Below are 19,949 nucleotides of genomic sequence, written 5' to 3'. Positions count from 1 at the left end.
GGGGTTAGTGTGATGAATGTAGTGTCAAATACGTGATGGCTTGTCATGTGGTGGATGACGTGATTGATTGAGGATGTGAGACATCTGTACATGTCTACTGCAGTGCTATAATTCTGAAGTAGTTCAACAGCTATAGTAGTCTCATAGAAGTACCAAGGACGGTGAGATGACTTGTGAATGTGGAATCTAATAGGTAAGATAGAGGCAGCTTCCTATTTAAAAAAACAACAGTCTGGTTAAAAAGTCGTAGAAAAATTTGCCCCTGACTAAAGTATATGAATGAACTTGTGAAAAAAGACAAACATTCAGATTCATATTCAGATGTGTAAATATTTATTAGGTAGTATGCATAGTTGGAATAATCACATTAACCAGGATTTTTAATCCAGATGAAAGTGACATGGATTCAAAGGTTTTACTCTGCAGCCTCCTTGCCCTTTAAAAGAGAACAAAGAAAATAAATGACATTTTCAAAGTTTATTGGTGAAATAATTGTAATGTTTGTTCAGAAAACTTGATCTCACCTTTCCGCCATCGCGGCTCTTGGCCCTGAGCTTGTTGACTTGTGACTCAGCAATGTCAGCACGTTCCTCAGCCTCCTCCAGCTCATGCTGAACCTTCCTGCACTTGGTCAGGTGAGCATTGGCCTGTTCCTCCTGTTGTATATGAAATTGAGTACAATTAATACAGAAAAACAAAACAAGAGTCAATGTGAAGTAACAAAAGTAGCAAATATTTTTTCTGTAAAGCAAAGGCAGAAAAATACTCACAGCTTCCTCAGCCTGCCTCTTGTAGGCCTTAACCTTCAGCTGAAGCTTGTCAACCAGATCCTGCAGTCGGGTGACATTCTTCTTGTCCTCCTCAGTCTAAAGAGAAAAAAGTTTGTGAAGAAATGTCCTCCCCTCTTAGATTTTGCATGCAGTTCGAGAGAAAGAGGAGAGCTTTCTTACCTGGTAGGTGAGCTCCTTCACCCTCCTTTCGTATTTACGGACTCCCTTGACAGCATCAGCACCACGTCTCTGTTCACCCTCAACCTCACCTTCTAGTTCACGAACCTTAACATGAAAAATATTTCCATTTCAGATTCTGACCCCTGTTTTGTTATGATGAGTTAACATATTCATTCAATCATATTTTGTTACCTACCCTGGACTCCAGTTTCTGGAGCTGTTTCTTGCCACCCTTCATGGCCAGATTCTCAGCCTCATCCAGGCGGTGCTGCAGATCTTTGACAGTGACTTCCAGGTTCTTCTTCATCCTCTCCAGATGAGAACTGGTGTCCTGCTCCTTCTTCAGCTCCTCTGCCATCATGGCAGCCTATATGATGGAATAGTGTATTTTTCAATAATAGAAGTAAAAGTACTTTAAATATAATGCTCTGTTTCAGAAAAAAACGTACATCAGTGATGGCTTTCTTGGCCTTGTCCTCAGCATTTCTTGCCTCCTGGACGATGTCATCAACTTCACCCTGGACCTGAAGGAAGTCAGCCTCAAGCTTCTTCTTGGTGTTCAGCAGACTTGTGTTCTAGTGTGGATAAATAAACAACCTCAGTTATATTTTTAATGCTGGAACTGTTTGTTTAATGTATCTGTTTAAACAACCATTTTTTATTCTCTACCTGGGAGTGCAGGAGGCCAACACGTTCACTAGCATCAACCAGCTCCTGCTCAGCCACTTTGCGGCCTCTCTCTGTCTGCTCCAGGGCAGCTCTCAGCTCCTCAATCTCAGCCACCATCAGGGTGTTCCTGCGCTCCACCATTGCAGCCTGCTCCTTCATGTCTTCCTGTCCTCTGACAGCATCATCAAGGTGCAGTTGAGCATCCTGGTTGACAGATAAATGTGTGGTGTTTGCTATACTTCATTGGTGTGAGCACTGTAATATCAAAACACTGAATATTTATACTACTGACCTTGAGCTGACCCTGGACGGTCCTCAGATGTTTCTGGGACTCAGCAGCCTGGCGGTTGGCATGGCTCAGCTGAATCTCCATCTCATTGAGGTCTCCCTCCATCTTCTTCTTGATTCTCAGGGCATCATTCCTGCTCCTGACCTCAGAGTCCAGGGTGCTCTGCATGGAATCAGTCACTCTCTGGCTATTCCTCTTAATCTGCTCCATCTCCTCATCCTTCTCTGCAAGCTTCCTGTCAACCTCACCTTTGACCTGGTTCAGCTCAAGCTGGACACGGAGAATCTTGGACTCCTCATGCTCAAGAGTTCCCTATTTTTAAATAAAGGGTAAAACATAGAATTTTAAGATATGACCAATTGCTTGATATATTAAGATGTCCTTTTGAATCTCTCCACTCCATCCTGTTGGATTTTGTATTTGTACCTCAGCCTCTTCAAGGGCAGTCTGGATCTCAGCCTTCTCAGTCTCAGCAGTCTTCTTGGCCTTCTCCAGCTCATGAATGCTCTTTCCAGTCTCACCAAGCTGTTCAGTGAGGTCAGAGATCTCCTCTGCAACAAAATATATAAAACCCTTGACAAAGTCAGCATCTATCAAATGTACTATTGATTTGTATTTCAGGTTAAAACATTTTGTTTTTAGCTTCTCTTAACAAGCTTTGATTTGGAAGTATTTTAAGGCCATCTTGACTTACGTTGAAGATTTTTGTTCTCCCTCTTAAGAGTCTCAAGTTGGTCAAGAGCCTCCTCATAGGAGTTCTTCATCTTGAACAGCTCAGTGCTGAGAGAGCGAGCCTCTTTCTGGGCACCCTCCAGCTCTGCCTGACCCTCCTCATATTTCTGCTTCCATTCTGCCAAGACCTTTAAAAAACAGTTTGTATCTCGGGTTAATTCCACAAAAGACACTGCTACCAAAAATCCATATGCTCATATTATGTTATATGAGGGCTAGTCTTTCCTACAACATCACACAAATTCCAGATAGAGGTATAACCTTGTCAAAGTTTCTCTGCTTCTTGTCAAGGTTGGCAGCCAGACCATTGGCTCTCTCCACATCCACCATGAGGTCCTCAACCTCACCCTGGAGTCTCTGCTTGGTTTTATCCAGAGAAGCACACTTGGAGTTGATAGCCTCAATTTGTTCCTCAGCCTCCTGTAGACGCTGGGCAAGCTTTTTCCTGATAATGCAATCGATTTAAGTTAGAGGACATGGACAGGTTTTAGTAGAAAACGTAACAATCCACATCCACATTCTATGTGTTGTTTGCCTGTTTGGTACATACTTGGACTCCTCAAGCTCTTCAGTGCGCTGGATGGCATCAGTTTCATACTTGGTCCTCCACTGAGCAACCTCACTGTTGGCCTTGGACATGCCACGCTGCAGCTCAGCCTTTGCCTCCTGCTCTTCCTCAAACTGCTCCCTCAAAAGGTCGCAGTCGTGGCGTGCAGACTGAACCGCATGGGCCAGGGCATTCTTGGCCTGTTTGTAAACAATGAATGGTATTCATTGAGGGCTTCACAGAATGGGTTATGTACAACTTCTTCATCCTGTTATTTACGGGTATCAGTACCTTGACTTCCTCCTCATTTAGCCTCTTCAGCTCCTCAATTTGCTGAGTGAAAGCCTGTTTGCTTCTGGTCAGCTGAGACACAAGAGAATCTTTCTCCTCAACCTGGCGGCCGAGCTCACCATTTTCAGTCTGAAGTCTTGCTCTCTGAGCACCGAGATCGTTGACCTGGCGCACACCCTCATCACTCTTGGACTTGATTTCACTGAGTTGGTCCTCAAGGGTGCGGCACATCTTCTCAAGATTTCCCTTTTTAATGAAAGTAAAAAGAAATAGGCAACACAAAAGTCTAAAATGTTAATGGCAGTTACGAGCATTTTATGTGACATGTACTACATTCAGATGTTTTGTATCATTGTATTGATATTGTATTATTGTTTGTTAGTTAGAGTAAGCTAGAACATTAAAGTATACATGTCAAAACCTTAGCTTTAGAAACTCCCTCCATGTTGCTGGAAAGATCATCAATCTCCATCTTGTATTCACTCTTCTCCTTCTCAAGTTTCTGCTTGACACGCTGGAGGTTATCGATCTGCTCTCCCAGCTCGGCTACGCTATCAGCCTGCTTCTTGCGGAGAGCTGCAGCAGTGGCTTCATGCTGCAGGGTGGACTCTTCAAGATCACGACGCAGCTTCTGGAACTCAGCCTCCCTCTTCTTGTTCATCTCAATTTGAGCAGCAGTGGCACCACCAGCCTCCTCAAGCCTCTCACTTATCTCCTCAAGTTCCCTGGAGAGATCAGCTCTCTGCTTCTCAACCTTAGCACGAGCTGCACGCTCAGCCTCAATCTCTTCTTCCAATTCTTCAATGCGGGCCTATTGGTTGTTAAAAAGAAATCAGTGATACTAAGAAAGAACAGGCAGATGACAATAAACACTATTCGGTACTGAAGATGTGAAACAAACCTGAAGCTCCTTGATCCTTTTCTGGAGCTGAGCACCCAACGATTGTTCATCCTCAATCTTGCTAAGGAGCTGGCTTGTTTCAAAGTCCTTCCTGTATAATTGTAATTTAAAATAGTTGTTAACGGCTGCTTTTACCAAAAAAGGACTAAAAAAGGACTACATGTTTGCATGGATCATTAATTGCTAAAATAATTCTACATTACTTCTTCAGCTTCTCATCAGACTGCTGCTTGTCATTCTCCAGATCCATGACATTCTCCTGGGACAGTTTCAGGTCACCCTCAAGCTTTCTCTTGGCTCTCTCAAGGTCCATGCGGAGCTTCTTTTCTTGCTCCAGGGAACCCTCAAGCTGTGAATTCAAAGCATGAGCACTATATGAGCAATATGTGAATTTTTACACTGACGGAGTACAATATGTGCATTAAACTGTAAGGCCCTTAACTCACATCATCCACTTGCTGTTCAAGCTTAGACTTGGCCTTGGTCAGAGTGTTGACTTTGTCTTCCTCTGCCTGGAGATCATCAAGAGTCTGCTGATGGGCCTCTTGGAGGGCTTTCTTCTCTTTTGTCAGCTTAGCAATGGCCTCATCCTGAGAGGCCATCTCCTCTGTCAGGTTCTTGACCTTCACATAGAATGTTTTATATCAATATCCAGTAAACCTCACGAAGACTTCTTGAAAATAAAACATTCTTTTTTTTCTAAAGCATATAAACCTTGTTCTCAGTGGCATGTTTCTCCTTCTCCACTTTGGCCAAGGTCAGTTCCAGATCATCAATGTCCTTCTTGAGCTCAGAGCACTCATCCTCCAGTTTCCTCTTCTTGGCAGTTAGCTCAGCATTCATTTCCTCTTCATCCTCCAGTCTCTCGGTTGTCTCCTTGAGTTTGGCCTCAAGCTGGATCTTACTCTTGATCAGACCCTCACACCTCTCCTCAGCATCGTTGAGAGTCTCAGAGCTCTACAGTAAATACAAGATGAAAGGATGAAATCTGATTTGTATTGAAAACATATTTCTCAGACAGGTTAGTGATTTGAATATTGCAATAATGTGAAAAAGTGTTATCCATTGCACAGTTATACACTTACAGATGCCATTTGCAGATTCAGGTCATTCCTCTCTTGCACAATTGACACCATCTTCTCCTCAAGCTCCTTCTTCTTGGCATCAACCTTTGCAAACATGTCTTTGAGTTTTGCATGCTCCTCCTTCAGGCTAGCCAGCTCCTTCTCAGTTTCAGCACTCTGAAGCAGAGGCTTGATCTTGTAGTACACCTTCATCCATGGCCAGTGCTTCACATTAATGAATGAGCGGATATTCATCTGGATAGTGAAGATTGCATCTCTGCAAAAGAGGTTGATTTGTTGATTAAACCGTGTTGAAGCTAAATGAATAGATCAGAGGGATTCTGTCAAACACTGACAGTGATTAGTCCAGTCTTTTATATACATCTGTGTTGATGGAAATGTTGTTACAATTAAAAAACCTGCAATGCTATGTTCTATGGCAGATCATTTTGTTGAGCGTGATTCCACCAAATAGATCACACATTACCTCCTTTCCATCATCGTGACAAACTCCCTCCTCATCAGGTATGCACGACATAGAGCCTGGGTCATTGTGACCAGGGAAACCAGTTTCTCATCTCGCATCTCTTCAAGGACACCAAGCAGACCAGCTTTGAAGAACACCTAAAAGAGAAGAACAAAAAACTGTGAGGTGTGTGATTGAAAGCAGAAATAGACACACACTGTATGTAATTCAATATTTATCCATAATAACAGATATAAGTTAGAAACATTCTCCACCTTAGTGTGTCCAAACTTGTACTCATCGTGATTAACATCGATGGATCCCAAGAGCTTTTCAGCAGCCTTCTTGTTATCAATGAACTGCCCCTCAGGAATAACACTGGCATTCAGTACTTTGTATCTGTTGTCAATAAAAAGACAAACATTATTTTTCCCATAAAATAAATATATGAAGTGTGTATTATAGGTTATTGTTGTATATTTTTGTATGTTTACCTCTGCTTGAAGTCAGCATACATGATTCTGCTTGGGAAACCCTTTCTACAGATTCTGATACCCTCCAGTACACCATTACACCTGAGCTGGTGGATGACCAGGAAGTTCTGCATATAACCTGTGAAAATAAGGAGATGTCAAATTTTCAAGCAAATACAAGATGTTGAATAATGGACATGTTTTAATTTCCTAAAAGCCCTTTACCTGGTTTCTTAATTTCATTTGGAATCAGACAACGCACAAAGTGAGGATGGGTGGACCTCAGGTTGGTCATCAGTTTACCCAAGTTCTCCTGTTGAGCCAAGAATGTATACAATTTTAATCATACAGTTAATTGTACTTAGACAATTATTGATTGATTGATCACTTTCTTCTTGATATTAAAACACATACCCTGAACTGTGAGGAAACAGTCTGCATGGAGCCACCCTTCTTCTTACCACCCTTCTTAGCACCACCAGTCTCTGTTGACATACAAATAATTAATCGGATAATTGAGTTATATACCTGGAATCTAATATAATTACTCTTTGTGTATTTGCCTTTTGAACAGTTTATTACCCTCAACAACAGGTGGGTACAGGACAGGCAAAAGTTTGACTGATGACTTCTGGTACAGCTGCACAACAGTGTCGTTCAGTGGATCCTTGTTCTTGTCCAACCATCCAGTAACATTGTAGTCCACAGTGCCAGCATAGTGCACCAGGGAGAAGTGAGCTTCAGCTTTGCCTTTCTTAGGCTTGGGCTTCTCAAAGGCTGCGTTCTTTCCAAGATGCTGGCCATACAGCTTGTCCTTGAAAGTGGTGTCAGAGGCCTTTGGGACAATGCACTCCTCTTCAAGGATGGCAAAGATACCCATGGGCTGTTGAAAAATAAGATTGCTTAGTTATAAGTGGACATCATGAAACTATACAAATCTAACACTGTGCTATGTGGATTGATTGAAACTGACCCTTTCAATCAGCTCAATGCAGGCAGCCAAGTCCATGCCAAAGTCAATGAACGCCCAAACAATGCCCTCTTTCTTGTACTCCTCTTGCTCCAGGACAAACATGGTGTGGTTGAAGAACTGTTGCAGTTTTTCATTGGTGAAGTTGATACACAGCTGCTCCATGCTGTTGTACTGTGTTGGATACATATTCAAACATTATTGAGAGTGGCACCCTTAAATCACTAGAAACAAATAATGTTAGTGAAGAATCTTATAATTTTGTCCTCACATCAAAAATCTCAAATCCAGCAATGTCCAGCACACCAATGTAGAACTGACTTGACTTCTTGGTGTCCAGCATCTCGTTGATACGAATGACCATCCACAAGAACATCCTCTCATAGATAGACTTGCACAAGGCTGACACTGAGTTGTTGACCTAAAACAATATGTAAGAATTACTACTTACTTATTATGATGAGAAAAAGCAGGGTTTACACTGTCATGGAAATCCTGGAAAAGTCATGGAGTTTTAAAATCCCATTTTCCAGGGCTAGGAAAGTCATTAAATTCAGTTAAGTCGTTAAAGTTCTGGAAAAGTCAAGAAATACTTATTTTGTTGAACGTAGGTCTAATAAAATGAATTTGTTATTGTACTCTTTCATGGATAATGGTTTTGTTGTGCCTTATGCAGTCTCTACTTTAATTGATATTGCCTGTCTAATAGAAAAGTAATGGGAAAAGTTGATATTTTAGGCCCAATCTGTGCTGTAAAGTATATCATTCTGTTTATGTATTAGCTTGTGAAGATTCATGGAGATTTAATTTAAGGTCTTTGAAAAGTTTTAAAATGTTGTAAATGATAATGGGTGTGAACCCTGACAAAGAAAATACCAGCAGTAAAATTATTGTCAAATAGTGTCAAAATCCTGGTGGTCTTTAGGCAACCTTGTATGCGAGATACCTGTGGCACAGTCTGACCCTTGGTGACATACTCAGTTCCAACTTTCACCCTTGGGTAGCACAGAGCCTTCAGCATATCAGCAGAGTTCAGGCCCAGGAGGTAAGCGACTTTGTCAGCATCTTAAAACAACAAAGCGTTGAGTAAGTTATTTATATCAATATTTTATCCAGGTAAGTAATTCTTAACCTAAATAAAGAGGCCACTAAAAATATCTAAGGAAGGACATTATAGAAACAGTATATTTACAAGCTTCTGTTGTAGGTAATACATACAATATATTATAATCAGAGGAAAAGTACAAATTGAAGTTAATATGCATGCTGATCTATCTTTCAATGAAATTACTTCAATAAATAAGACTACCTAGTAGTTATCACTAGAACTGACCCAAGTTCAGTAGAGTTTTTAAACCTACCCTCAGTGCCATCAGGCTCAGCCTGCTCCTCACGCTGCTTATTCTTGAATTTCAAATTGCCATGATGGAGCACAGCACCAGTCAGTTTGTAAATGGTGACTTTCTCCTCTGCAGTGAAACCCAGGATGTCAATGGCATCCTGCAATAACATGCATAAATGAATTTTAGGCGCATTATTATTTTTAATCATCAGTGTTTTTAAGAATGACATTCTATTTGTATTCATTATCCAGAAGAAAAACTCATGGATATCTCACATCTGTGGCGTCCAACTCTTCTTTGTCATTAATGCTGGCCACAGCGATCTGACCCTGACTGCACATGGGAAAGTCATAGGGGTTGCTTGTGATGAGGCACATTTCTGTAGAGGGGGAAAACAATAATTTGTTGTTGCAAATTAATAATTACATGTAATGAAATTGATTGTTGGTTGAAAATAATAACCCTACCAATTATTTCAGGCTTGTGGTTGGTCATCATCTGGAAGAAGATGTGGTAGCCTCTCTCATCAGGAAGCTGAAATGTCACTCTAGACTTTTCCAGCAGGTCTATTTAGGTGGGGAAGAAAATATTTTCACTTGAGAAAATGAAGGCAGCAATAATGTAAATGTTTTTATATACACAAGATAATTATACTTACAAGTCTCAATATCAGCTTTAGCCAGTTTTCCAGTTGCGCCAAAGTGAATTCTGATGAATTTTCCCTATTTTAGACAAAATTATATCCTAAGTAATTCTATCTTATTAATAACCACAGAACTGAGGCCAGAGTTTAAAAAAGAAGTTAACTTACAAAACGGGAAGAGTTGTCATTCCTCACAGTCTTGGCATTACCATAAGCCTCCAACAGTGGGTTAGCAGCAATAATCTGGTCTTCAAGAGAGCCCTTCAAGTGGAAGAAATATTCAAGGAATATGTTGTTATGAAGAAAATGTTTGTGTTGCTTTATGATAATTAGCACCTAAATGTGTAAGGGGTCTGACCTGCATCTTTCCAGGCACTGGCTCCTTTTTCTTGTCACCACCACTGACTGCAATTGTTGCAAAGTACTGGATGACACGTTTGGTGTTCACAGTCTTGCCAGCACCAGATTCTCCGCTAGATTAAACATAAGATATTGAAATTTTTCAGATAAGACTTGTGTGTGCCACAAGGTTACATTGAAAAAAAAGCAAAGTTTTAAGTCATGCATTGACACTTACGTAATCAGAACAGACTGGTTCTCCCTGTCTGCGGGATAAATGCAATTTTAGATAAATCCCTATTTTTAATTCGTTCATGAACAAATATGTAACTACATTTTATTGTTTAGTGGCTTTTCAATGTGCTTACCTTGGAGCATGAACTGAAAAGCATTGTCAGAGACAGAGAAAATGTGGGGGGGGGCCTCCATACGCTTCTTGCCTCTGTAGGCCTCCACCACTTCTTGGTCATACACAGGGAGCCACTTGTAGGGGTTCACAGTGGCACAGAAAAGTCCAGAGTAGGTCTAGAATGAGGAAATAAAGGGGATTGGTTTTACAGCTGTTTTATTTTTAACATTGTTTTTCATCTGTGAGAAAGCATAAAGCTTACGTAGATCATCCATGCTGCGTAACGCTCTTTGAGGTTATACAGGACAGAGGCTTCATTGAGGTGGGTCATCATGGCCATGTCCTCAATCTTGTCAAACTTGGGAGGATTCATGGGGTGGACATCCTCCTCCTTAACGACTCTTTCCTAAAACAAATGCACAATATATAGAGATAAAATCAAGACACTTTCTGTTTAATGGAAATACTCAATCATGTTCTGAACTAAGAGCCTTGCTACATACCTCCTTGGATTCAAGCAGTTCAACGGTGACTTTGGCACCATCTCTCTTGTTGATTGTAGCCTTCAGGTACAACTCCTCCTTGTCAACTACATAGCAAGCTGCCTTTGCATCAAAGGGCTTGGTTTGGGCCTCAAGTCTCTCCTTCTCAGGCTTACGGAGGTAAATCGCAGCCTTGCCATAAATGGCCATATCGCTGTCCCCCATGGTTGAGGTTTACTGTTGGAAGAAGAGGCATGAACATGTCATTTTGTAAAAAGAGTCAACAAACTAACAACTGGATGTTTTTTTTGCTTTATTTAGTGACTGTATAAGGAAGTCAAGAGCAACAGTAAATATTTACAATTTATCTAATGTGGGAATCATATTAAACCATGGGTATCTGGCTATTTAAATGAACCCTACGGGCGTGGGGGCGTGTAGTAAATAAATAAAAGTGAGTTGGATTATTATTTAAAATTATGTCTTTTTCAAAAAATCCAAAAAAAGTAAGAAAGACATAGTCAGTTCTAAAAGTAGGTATCAAAAATGTTTAAGCTGAGTGCATTGTTTATTATCTTATATATATTCTCTTTTATATTTGAAGTTATGTCTTCATAGAACCTAACTCAAGCCTGGTCAAAGAAGATATAACATTTGAATAATAGCTACAAAGCCAGAATAGGTGATAACTGTCCAGCCAAAGACTGTGTGTACAGCCTTTACAGGATTTAAGAACCAAATGTGGAAAATATGCATACACTGTAAACCCGACCAAGTTCAGAGAACTCAAAACTTTTGATGTAACCGATTACATGAGAAAATTTGAGTACATATATTTTTTTTTTTAAGTAAACTTAACTCAAAAATTATACATTTTCATTCCTTCATGTATAATTTTTGAGTTAAGTTTACTTAGAAAAAATAATATATGTACTCAAATTTTCTTATGTAATCGGTTACATCAAAAGTTTTGAGTTCTCAAAACTTGTTCGGGTTTACAGTGTACCTATGCAACCCCATTTGATTGAAAAAGACCTGGAAAGGGCATTCAGAACTATATGAATATGTTTTCTTTGGTAGCCGTTTGGCTTGCTTGCTATTATTTGAATAGGTCATTTAAATTATTGAATAGATAGTCGGTTACAAAAGCAAATAAACATACCTGTTCTTTCCAGGACCAGATGAAATTTCCAGAACCGTCAAATAGTCTAAAATAATGGGAGTAAGAGGTCAAACAATATATTATATATAAATGCAGATAGTAAAAACTTACTTAGATTTCACGGCCAAGCCGATCCAGCTCTCCCATGTTTCAGAGAATATCAGAGTTCATCATGCAGTTGCTGTACAGCTCCTCCCTGATTAATCAAGCAGATTACAACTTACTCTGCACTGGATCCCCCTAGTCTCTGTGAACTTCTCAGCTCCTCCAGGTCCTTATATTGTGACCATCTGCAAACTAAGCAGGATCCCAATAAGGAATACTGGAATGGTTTGATATATTTAAACACCACGTCAAGCATGCCATCACACACAAACATTGTCTAACACATGTTATTAAATGAGCAGTACCCATACTTTAATTATGTAGATCTAACTTGTGATACTTTTGAGTACCTACCTAATATGGTCCTTTATGGTATGGACCTATTTATTAACAGTATTAAATATATTATATGATTAACCTGTAATATTGATTACATTGGTGCATTGCTTCCAAAAGTTAGGCAAACTCTGATCTATATTTTAGCTGTTGATTTGAGCTGTTATTTGTGTCATTTTGTTTTTAAACATTGATAAACTAACTGATAAAGTAAACAAGTTTACTTATGTTATTTAATGAGCAGCATCCATACGTTAATTATGTGATTTAAATCTAACTTGTGAAACTCTTGAGTCTACGTAATCTGGTCCATTTATGTAGGTAGGCCTGCATATTCTTTAATTAAAAAAATAATACCCTTACAACTGTTAATGTTATTTTTATAACACACACATACATTGCATGGTCAAGGCCTTTTTGGCAGGGGCAAAGCTATTCAATTTCAGGGCAACTTTCCAAAGTGGCTGGAGGCCCTGTGGCACAAGCAGTAGCCCCGACCATATACAGGCTTGAACTCCCAGGGGGACAGGCCCAAATCCAACCACTATCATTACCCAATCCCACTCCCCGCCTCTTCTCTCCATCTCATTTCCTGTCCAAACTTTCCAAAGTGGTGTACTGACATTTGTGTTATAATTTCCTTCAAATCCACATTTTTAGCTTGTCCAAGAAATTAAAAACACAAGATATAGGCTCCTATACTGAAAAGATTAAATATTTAAAAAGAAGAAATCAAATACAAAAAACTAAACAAAATCCCCACCTTCACTTCACTGGCACGGCTTTGTGACACTATTTATACGTCTGACCTTCACCAGGGAAAGCCTTTCAGGCAGTTGGCGTTTTTATTGCTTGTATTTTTATGCGCACAGGTTTATTGAGCTGTTGACATATTGCAATAAATCATGTGATGTTTAGAGTGTTGTTACATTTAATTAACCTTATAATGGTTAATGGAATTGTCACAGGAATTTTGGTCCTGGCTGGGGAAAAAAATCCTGGATAATGTAACAATACAGTTCCAACAAGCTGTTCAGCGTTGTTGCTACACTTATCACTGTGAAAGGTATCTGGTGAGCGCTCGCAATTAAAATTAAGTTCTTCAAGTTTCACTAAGCCTTTTCACGTCAGACCAGCAAGAGCAACTTGAGCTTACTTTGGGAGACCTAGAACCTGTTCAATGTCTTCTTAAATTAAGAAAAGGATGCAGCCCATCGCTATTCACACCATTTAGGCCTATGTTAGGGAACACCTTCTGTGACCGCCTGACCCACAGAATGTATCAGACCAAAGACGTTTTGTGCACATAATGGTTATGGTTAGAGTATTAAGCAGACACTTTTGACTAACACAATATTAAAAAAATATTAGAAAACAGATCAATATTTAAAAAAAAACTATTTGGTACCAATTAATAGAATTTATATTATAAAAACAATAACAAACATCAAAACTGTGACTGTAGAGTAGGTCTTTAGCAAATGAAGTAATTAGACTGACAGAAAAGTTTTTAACCTGTAAGCGCAGAGAGGTATTTTTGACAATTTACACCTGTTTCCACTGCAAAGACAGCAACTGCTCATCAGAGTAGTAATGTGGTCAAGAGTGGGAATTGAGCTGAACCATAACTTTTAAATAGGATGGTGTCGTTCCAGTGGTAGGTCTCACCAGTGAAGGGTGACCAGCAGAGGATATGGTTGTTCAAAGACCATTCCTTTAGGTTTGATCAAAGACCATTCCTCTATCCTGAATCATCTGCAACAATCTCAATATACATGCAGGCAGGCCGGTTTAAATTGAATTACAATAGTCTGGTTCAGACATAACCAAGGCCTGCACAATAAGTTGTATAGAATATTGAGTAAGATAGGCTCGGATCCTCAGAATTTTACAGAGTGTGAACTGGCAAGACCTCCTTACAGAAACTACATGCTTAGAGACATTAAGTTGGTCATCAAATATAACTCCCAGGTTTTGTGCATATTTAGTTGGGTTCAATGAAGATGAACCAAGCTGGATCTTAATATTTTATGGCATAGCTGGGAATACGAGGAGCTCATCATACATTCAGTAATATAGACAATGGCAATATTTTACTTTGTTTCACTATGCCTACAAACGTGCAAACAACCTTTGCTTTTGTAGACAGCATATATTCTGTAACCTGCTATCTCTCATCATTATCATCTCATCATAATGTGCTCACACTCATTATTTTGACATGCACTTTGGAAGTGATTATTAACTTTTGAGTAAATAGGCTTGGCTACTTATGTGATGCTTTCCTACAAACCTGTATATTGTTAATGTTTGTGAATGAGTCAGGTTGACGTACCATGGTGTTGAATATTCCACAGTAGGCCTAGGTCTGCTGTCAAGCTTATTTTGTACTTTCATTTGGGTGGGGCGGGGGCATCCTGCATCCTATGAAGGCAAAAAGAGGTGGGAGCAGCATGTCAAGGTGCGCTCTCCAGGTCGGGTGGTCTTCCAACAGTGCTGTGATCCCTGTGGCACCTGAAGACTTGTGGAAAGGCAGCAGTAGTCCATAGGTCAACTGTGTATGAGGGTTAAGGTGAAAAGTTCCAAGCACCCGTTGATTTATGATCATATTACTTGGATATCCTACTGGTGATTAACACACTGATGAAATGTTATTCGTCTTTATTGAGATTTAATTTTTTTAATCAGCGATGTAGTGATACGTGATTGTGACAATGTGACAATGTGATTGAGCCTGGCTCTTTGGCGTTGCGGTCAGGGTGCATGTTTGGCACCCTGTAGACTACGGTTCGAGTCCGGGTGGGGTGACCACGCTATCCCTTCACTACAAATGGTGTCAGAAATAGGATGGCTCGCTGTGAGGTCATTGGAGGCATGCCTGTAAAACTGTGTAAGGGATCTGTGAGGAACCGGACGGTCACCCCACATTCTTTTAGGGATGTGAAGACTGGACTTTGTGGTGTAGTGGAAATACCGTGCAGGAGATGGTTTTGATATTAAAAATATATATATATATATTTATTTACAGGGGGACTGTCAACCCCAACATAGTGCACACAACATTAACACATATAAATCAAACAGGTCACAGATACAGGCCATACTCATCATACTCAACCTGGCACCCTAGGCACCTGCTTGGCCTATTAGGCCCAAATTCCTGCGCCCTCTCAAGGCCCAAGCCAGGCCCCAAACTAGGCCCAGGCACTAAGCCAGAAGCTTAGTACATATACTAGCCGTACCAAACAAAGCAAACAAAACAAGCAGACAAAAACAGGCACAATATCGGGATACACCAACAAAGCACAAAGACACAGTGTCCACACAACTAGACACAAAACCCTTCCTTCACATGGGTAAACAGGGAAGTGTTTTATCTTCATACCAGTGCTCTTCTGCCCAAGGGCGGTTTTAGCAAATTGGAGGCCCTGGGTAAAGAACAATTTAAAATGTACCCCCCACCAAATCCACCAAAGCCCCAATCCCCTCCAACCCCCCACCCACCCAGACACACACACACTTAATGTTATGTGAGACTGACATTTATTGTGAGTATATGACATGAACAATTAAACAGTTATTTATTTATATGTCAGTTTATTATTTGAATGATGAAGTTTTGAGTGCAGTGTAATAGCAGTGTTACTTTTTGATTAATTTATCAAAACAATGTTACGTGTTTCATTTGATTAATTCTTTATACGTCTGTTTCTGAATATTTTCAACTGAAACTTCAGAATTTGCACATGTCCTGTTTTAACAATTTGTATTCTCTCTCTATCTGTTAATTTGTCAATCCATAATACTGGGTCTTCACTGATCACTGTATCACCACCATTGGTGTAACTCACATTGTTGACATTCCTGCTGTTGTTATCATCCAGCTGTGATTGAGGAGTGGTGATGACCATGGCAGTATCATGAGCGTCGTCAGTGCAGGTGTCAGTTTGCCGGATATGGGCAGCTGTGGTACATGATGGCTCACCGTTTGTATTGTATTACAGCTAATTGCGCTGTATTAGCTGTTGTCTGGTGCTGCTAGCGTTAGCTAAACTTGGCTCAGCAGCACTTGAAACATTATCAGATGAACTCGAAACATTATCAGAAATGTTATTTCACTTCCACGGACAAATTCCTTGATAGGAGATATTGTGATACCTTAGGTAATTTCTCCCTGAACTCTTCTAACTTTGCAACCACACACGTCACCACACGAAAGCTGGTCCGTGACAGAAACGTCACGTGAACTGGAATTTGTTCCATGATGGATTTAAGATACATTTTAGGCTGATAGGCCTACTTAAAATAAAATAATCGTGTTCTCCTGCTTATTATGAATTTTCATTAGTTAGCAATGACAAGTGATTGCTTCTGCCTCTAACAAACAGTCTCTCTCCCACATAAAAATGAGGCACCCTTTAAATAGGTCACAGCCAAGGGTGGAGATCCCATTTCATTGTAAGGGAGGACAATACATTGTAAAATTTCTGGGGGGGACATGAAAAAATTGCTGTCACGAGAGCTTGAAAAAAAAACGAATTCTCTTATAACATGCTAAATACCGAATTCTCTTATAACATTTACAAACAGAAATTCAACTTTATTATTTTATTATTTAAACGACATTAATTGTACTAACACATAATATTTACTCACAGACAAACAATGTCCAAAGTTCAAACGCAAACAGAAGCTATTCAAGGAGGAATCCAGCTGCATGTAAATGAACTTCTTCTCCCGTGGCAGATCAGTTCAACAATAAAAAGCAAACTAAACCGAAACGTCCGTCACAGGAAAACGATGAAAACTGAGAGTCGATTCACCATCATCTTTGTTGCCACAACCTGGATAGTCGCAAGCCTTCACCATTTTTTTTACACTCAGCTTTATGTCAATTTTATCAAATGTTGTCTCAGTTTTCATCGTTTTCCTGTGACGGACGTTTCTCTCAGGCAACTTTGGCGAATCAACTTTCGCGAATCAAACAGGTAGGCCCTAGTTTACAATCCGACCGTGTACTTGGCTGATTTATTGAAACACGGAGCTGCCGGTAGCCCCGCCCGTTGGAAACAGCATGTGAACCAAACCGCTTTGAGGAATAGGGGGATCATGATTTTTCAACCCTTAAAAAAAACACACAGTTTTACGTTTATAATTGGCACCACCTGTGTCATCGTGCTTTTATTTAATATTACTATTTATAAAAAAAATATATTGTTTCCAATGATTGTTGGGGCGCAATCCAATCTGCCGATTTATGACTAGTATTTAGTCTTAAATTAAAGTTAAGAACGAATCCCAGATAAGAAAGCTTTTATGTGTGCCAGAAATGTCCCAGGAACTTCGTAAATGGAGTTTAGTTTAAAAAAAAAAAATCTTGTTCATGTTCTTAACTGCGTTCGAGAATGAGGTCAATCGCACCAATATTGTGAATCATAGCGGCAGTGGCCGGGAAGAAAGGAGGAAACAATCTCACAATCTGACCATGTACTTGGCTGATTGGCTGAAACACGGAGCTGACGGTAGCCCCATCCATTGGAAACAGCGTGAACCAAACCCCTTTGAGGAATAGGGGGATTATGATTTTTCAACACTGAAAAACACATTGTTTTACGTTTATAATTAGCACCATTTTTGTCATGGTGCTTTTATTTAATGTTACTTTTTTTTAATTATAATAATTAGTTTCCAATGATTGTTGGGGGGGACAGCTTTATGTTAGGGGGGACACCTCCCCCCTGTCCTCCCCCAGGATCTCCGCCTATGGGCTTAACTAGGTCCACCATGGACGCAGGGGAGCCCAGACCCAACCATGGTGGGGGAGTCCAAAAATCTAAAAGGGCACCATCCCTTCTTGCCACGGTGAGGTGGAAAAGAATTCACCTTCTCACAGACCCCCAGGTGGGTTGACCCCTGTGTGGGGCTCTCTGGATGGGAAAAGTACAGTGGGTAGATGCGCAAGGAATACCTGTGTGCGTGAAGCGCAAGGGTGCCTGCCCGAATGTGAGGTCAGTGTGACGATGTGCCAGGCTTGATGGAATGACAGTCAGAGCACATATTCATCTGTAGAGGCAATTGATGGGCGAAAGACCTGTGTGTGGGGCGCTCTGGATGGGAGAAGTACAGTTGGTAGATGCGCAAGGAATGCCTGTGTGCGTGAAGTGCAAGGGTGCGCTCCCCAAAGGTGATGGCAGTGTGACGATGTGATCGTCACTGCACATGAGTATGTGCTCTGACTGCCATTCCATCTCTTAGTTGAGTTCATTTTTAAACACATTTATTTATCAACAGTCAAACTTGTTCATACACTGAGCAAGAATCATCATAACCACTAAAGAAACATGAAAACACAGTATGGAAACATAATTTAGAGTTAGTCCCATGTCTCAACAAATGTGGATGAATTTCAAAGACAAAGACGCTAATACACAAGAAAATACACAAGACTCCTAATCGCTAACAGAAGATACACGCTGACCATAACATTTAAATACATTACACCCTATAGCTATTACACTTAGAGTTATGGGTGAAGCCACCACACCTGTAACACAACAGCCCTGCATACTACACAGATCACTGTCCCTCTCTGTTATGTGTCCCTTAGGGTTGAGAGGAGACAACCAAGACAGGTCGCTCCCAGCACCATCACATCTGTCTCTGAAACGTTTAGGCTGGAATGTAGTGGTAGAGTTGCGGCCTCCTGACCCTAAGGCAAGCAGCAGGAATGCGTATGCAGCAGGAAAGAGAGTCCCGACTGTCAGTAACGATGCAGTCGACTCCGGGCTGTCATGGCAATGCCGCATACCCCTCTGGTCAGTGGCAGCAATATGGAAGACCCCCGGGCATCAGTGGCCCCAACTGGGTGACTGCAAGGGTGATGTGTGGCCTCTCTGGCTGGCAGCCCTGAGGCAGAGACCCCTGGCTGTGGATCGGTGGTGTAGCAGTCCGTATAGTGTGCAGGAACATGCAGGAAGGATGCGAAGACCCGTCTGGTTGACAGCAACAATGCAAAGACTCTTCAGATTGGCCCAGCTCTTCATCACAGTTGTGTATATCCACCCCAGAGCACACGCCCCCTCTGCTTGTAAAACTGTGTATGACGTAGTACAAAAACTGCAGTCTACCTCCCCTGATGCCCCGGCTTTTGTACTGGGTGACTTTAATCATGTCTCCCTCAAGATGTCAGTCCCCAACTTTTATCAATATGTAACCTGTCCCACCAGACGGGATAAGACTATTGATCTTTGCTATGGGTCAGTAAAGGATGCATACAGGTCACTCCCCTTACCTCCTTTGGGCCACGGAGACCACAACTGTGTGTATCTCATGCCCACATACAGGACTGTTCTGAAGAGGGAAAAGGTCGCCACAAAGGACATTAAAAACTGGACAGAAGAGTCTGTGCAGTGTCTACAGGCCTGTTTCGACTGTACTAACTGGGATATGTTTATAGAGATATGTGGGGGAGATTTAGATCAGTTAGCCGATGTAACCTGTTCTTATGCTGCATTCTGTAGAGACATGATTATACCGTGTAAAAGAGTAAAAATCTACTCTAATAACAAGCCATGGGTCACAAAATCTGTCAAATCTAGCATCCAAGCTAAGAAACGTGCCTTCAACAGGATTATAAAACAACTCTGGAAAATAAAATGGCTGCAAATAACTTGGCCTCAGCCTGGTCAAGTATGAAAGCCATTGCAGGCACTAGTAACTCAAAGAAAACAAGCACTGTCACTTTAGAGGGTTATGATGCAGATTCTGACCTTGCAAACAATCTTAATGATTTCTTTTCACGATTTGACACTCATGATTTCAGTAAAGACGTACAGGAC

The 19,949-nt window shown here is 40.7% G+C and overlaps 1 protein-coding gene across 1 annotated transcript; it reads right to left on the bottom strand.

Moving 5' to 3' along the window:
* Nucleotides 1-415: 415 nt before the first annotated feature.
* On the bottom strand, nucleotides 416-10,733 carry LOC308371914 (myosin heavy chain, fast skeletal muscle-like; the record flags this gene model as incomplete). The annotated part of the gene is made up of 38 exons (XM_080846953.1): nucleotides 416-436; nucleotides 525-656; nucleotides 771-866; nucleotides 951-1,055; nucleotides 1,147-1,317; nucleotides 1,400-1,525; nucleotides 1,620-1,823; nucleotides 1,912-2,220; nucleotides 2,335-2,459; nucleotides 2,603-2,768; nucleotides 2,902-3,085; nucleotides 3,191-3,387; nucleotides 3,479-3,724; nucleotides 3,900-4,289; nucleotides 4,380-4,470; nucleotides 4,583-4,728; nucleotides 4,826-5,002; nucleotides 5,094-5,336; nucleotides 5,465-5,720; nucleotides 5,931-6,067; nucleotides 6,185-6,308; nucleotides 6,404-6,521; nucleotides 6,608-6,695; nucleotides 6,797-6,867; nucleotides 6,965-7,265; nucleotides 7,356-7,526; nucleotides 7,624-7,773; nucleotides 8,299-8,417; nucleotides 8,714-8,852; nucleotides 8,971-9,074; nucleotides 9,163-9,261; nucleotides 9,354-9,417; nucleotides 9,507-9,599; nucleotides 9,697-9,811; nucleotides 9,916-9,943; nucleotides 10,046-10,202; nucleotides 10,289-10,432; nucleotides 10,530-10,733. The coding sequence occupies 38 exons, from the start codon at nucleotides 10,731-10,733 to the stop codon at nucleotides 416-418; spliced, it is 5,811 nt and encodes a 1,936-aa protein (XP_080703079.1).
* Nucleotides 10,734-19,949: the final 9,216 nt, after the last annotated feature.

The sequence above is a fragment of the Sprattus sprattus genome, assembly GCF_963457725.1.
Source record: "Sprattus sprattus genome assembly, chromosome: 11".
Classification (NCBI taxonomy): Eukaryota; Metazoa; Chordata; class Actinopteri; order Clupeiformes; family Clupeidae; genus Sprattus; species Sprattus sprattus.
The sequence above is the reverse complement of the archived record's forward strand: the minus strand, read 5'-3'. Positions and strand labels throughout refer to the sequence as shown.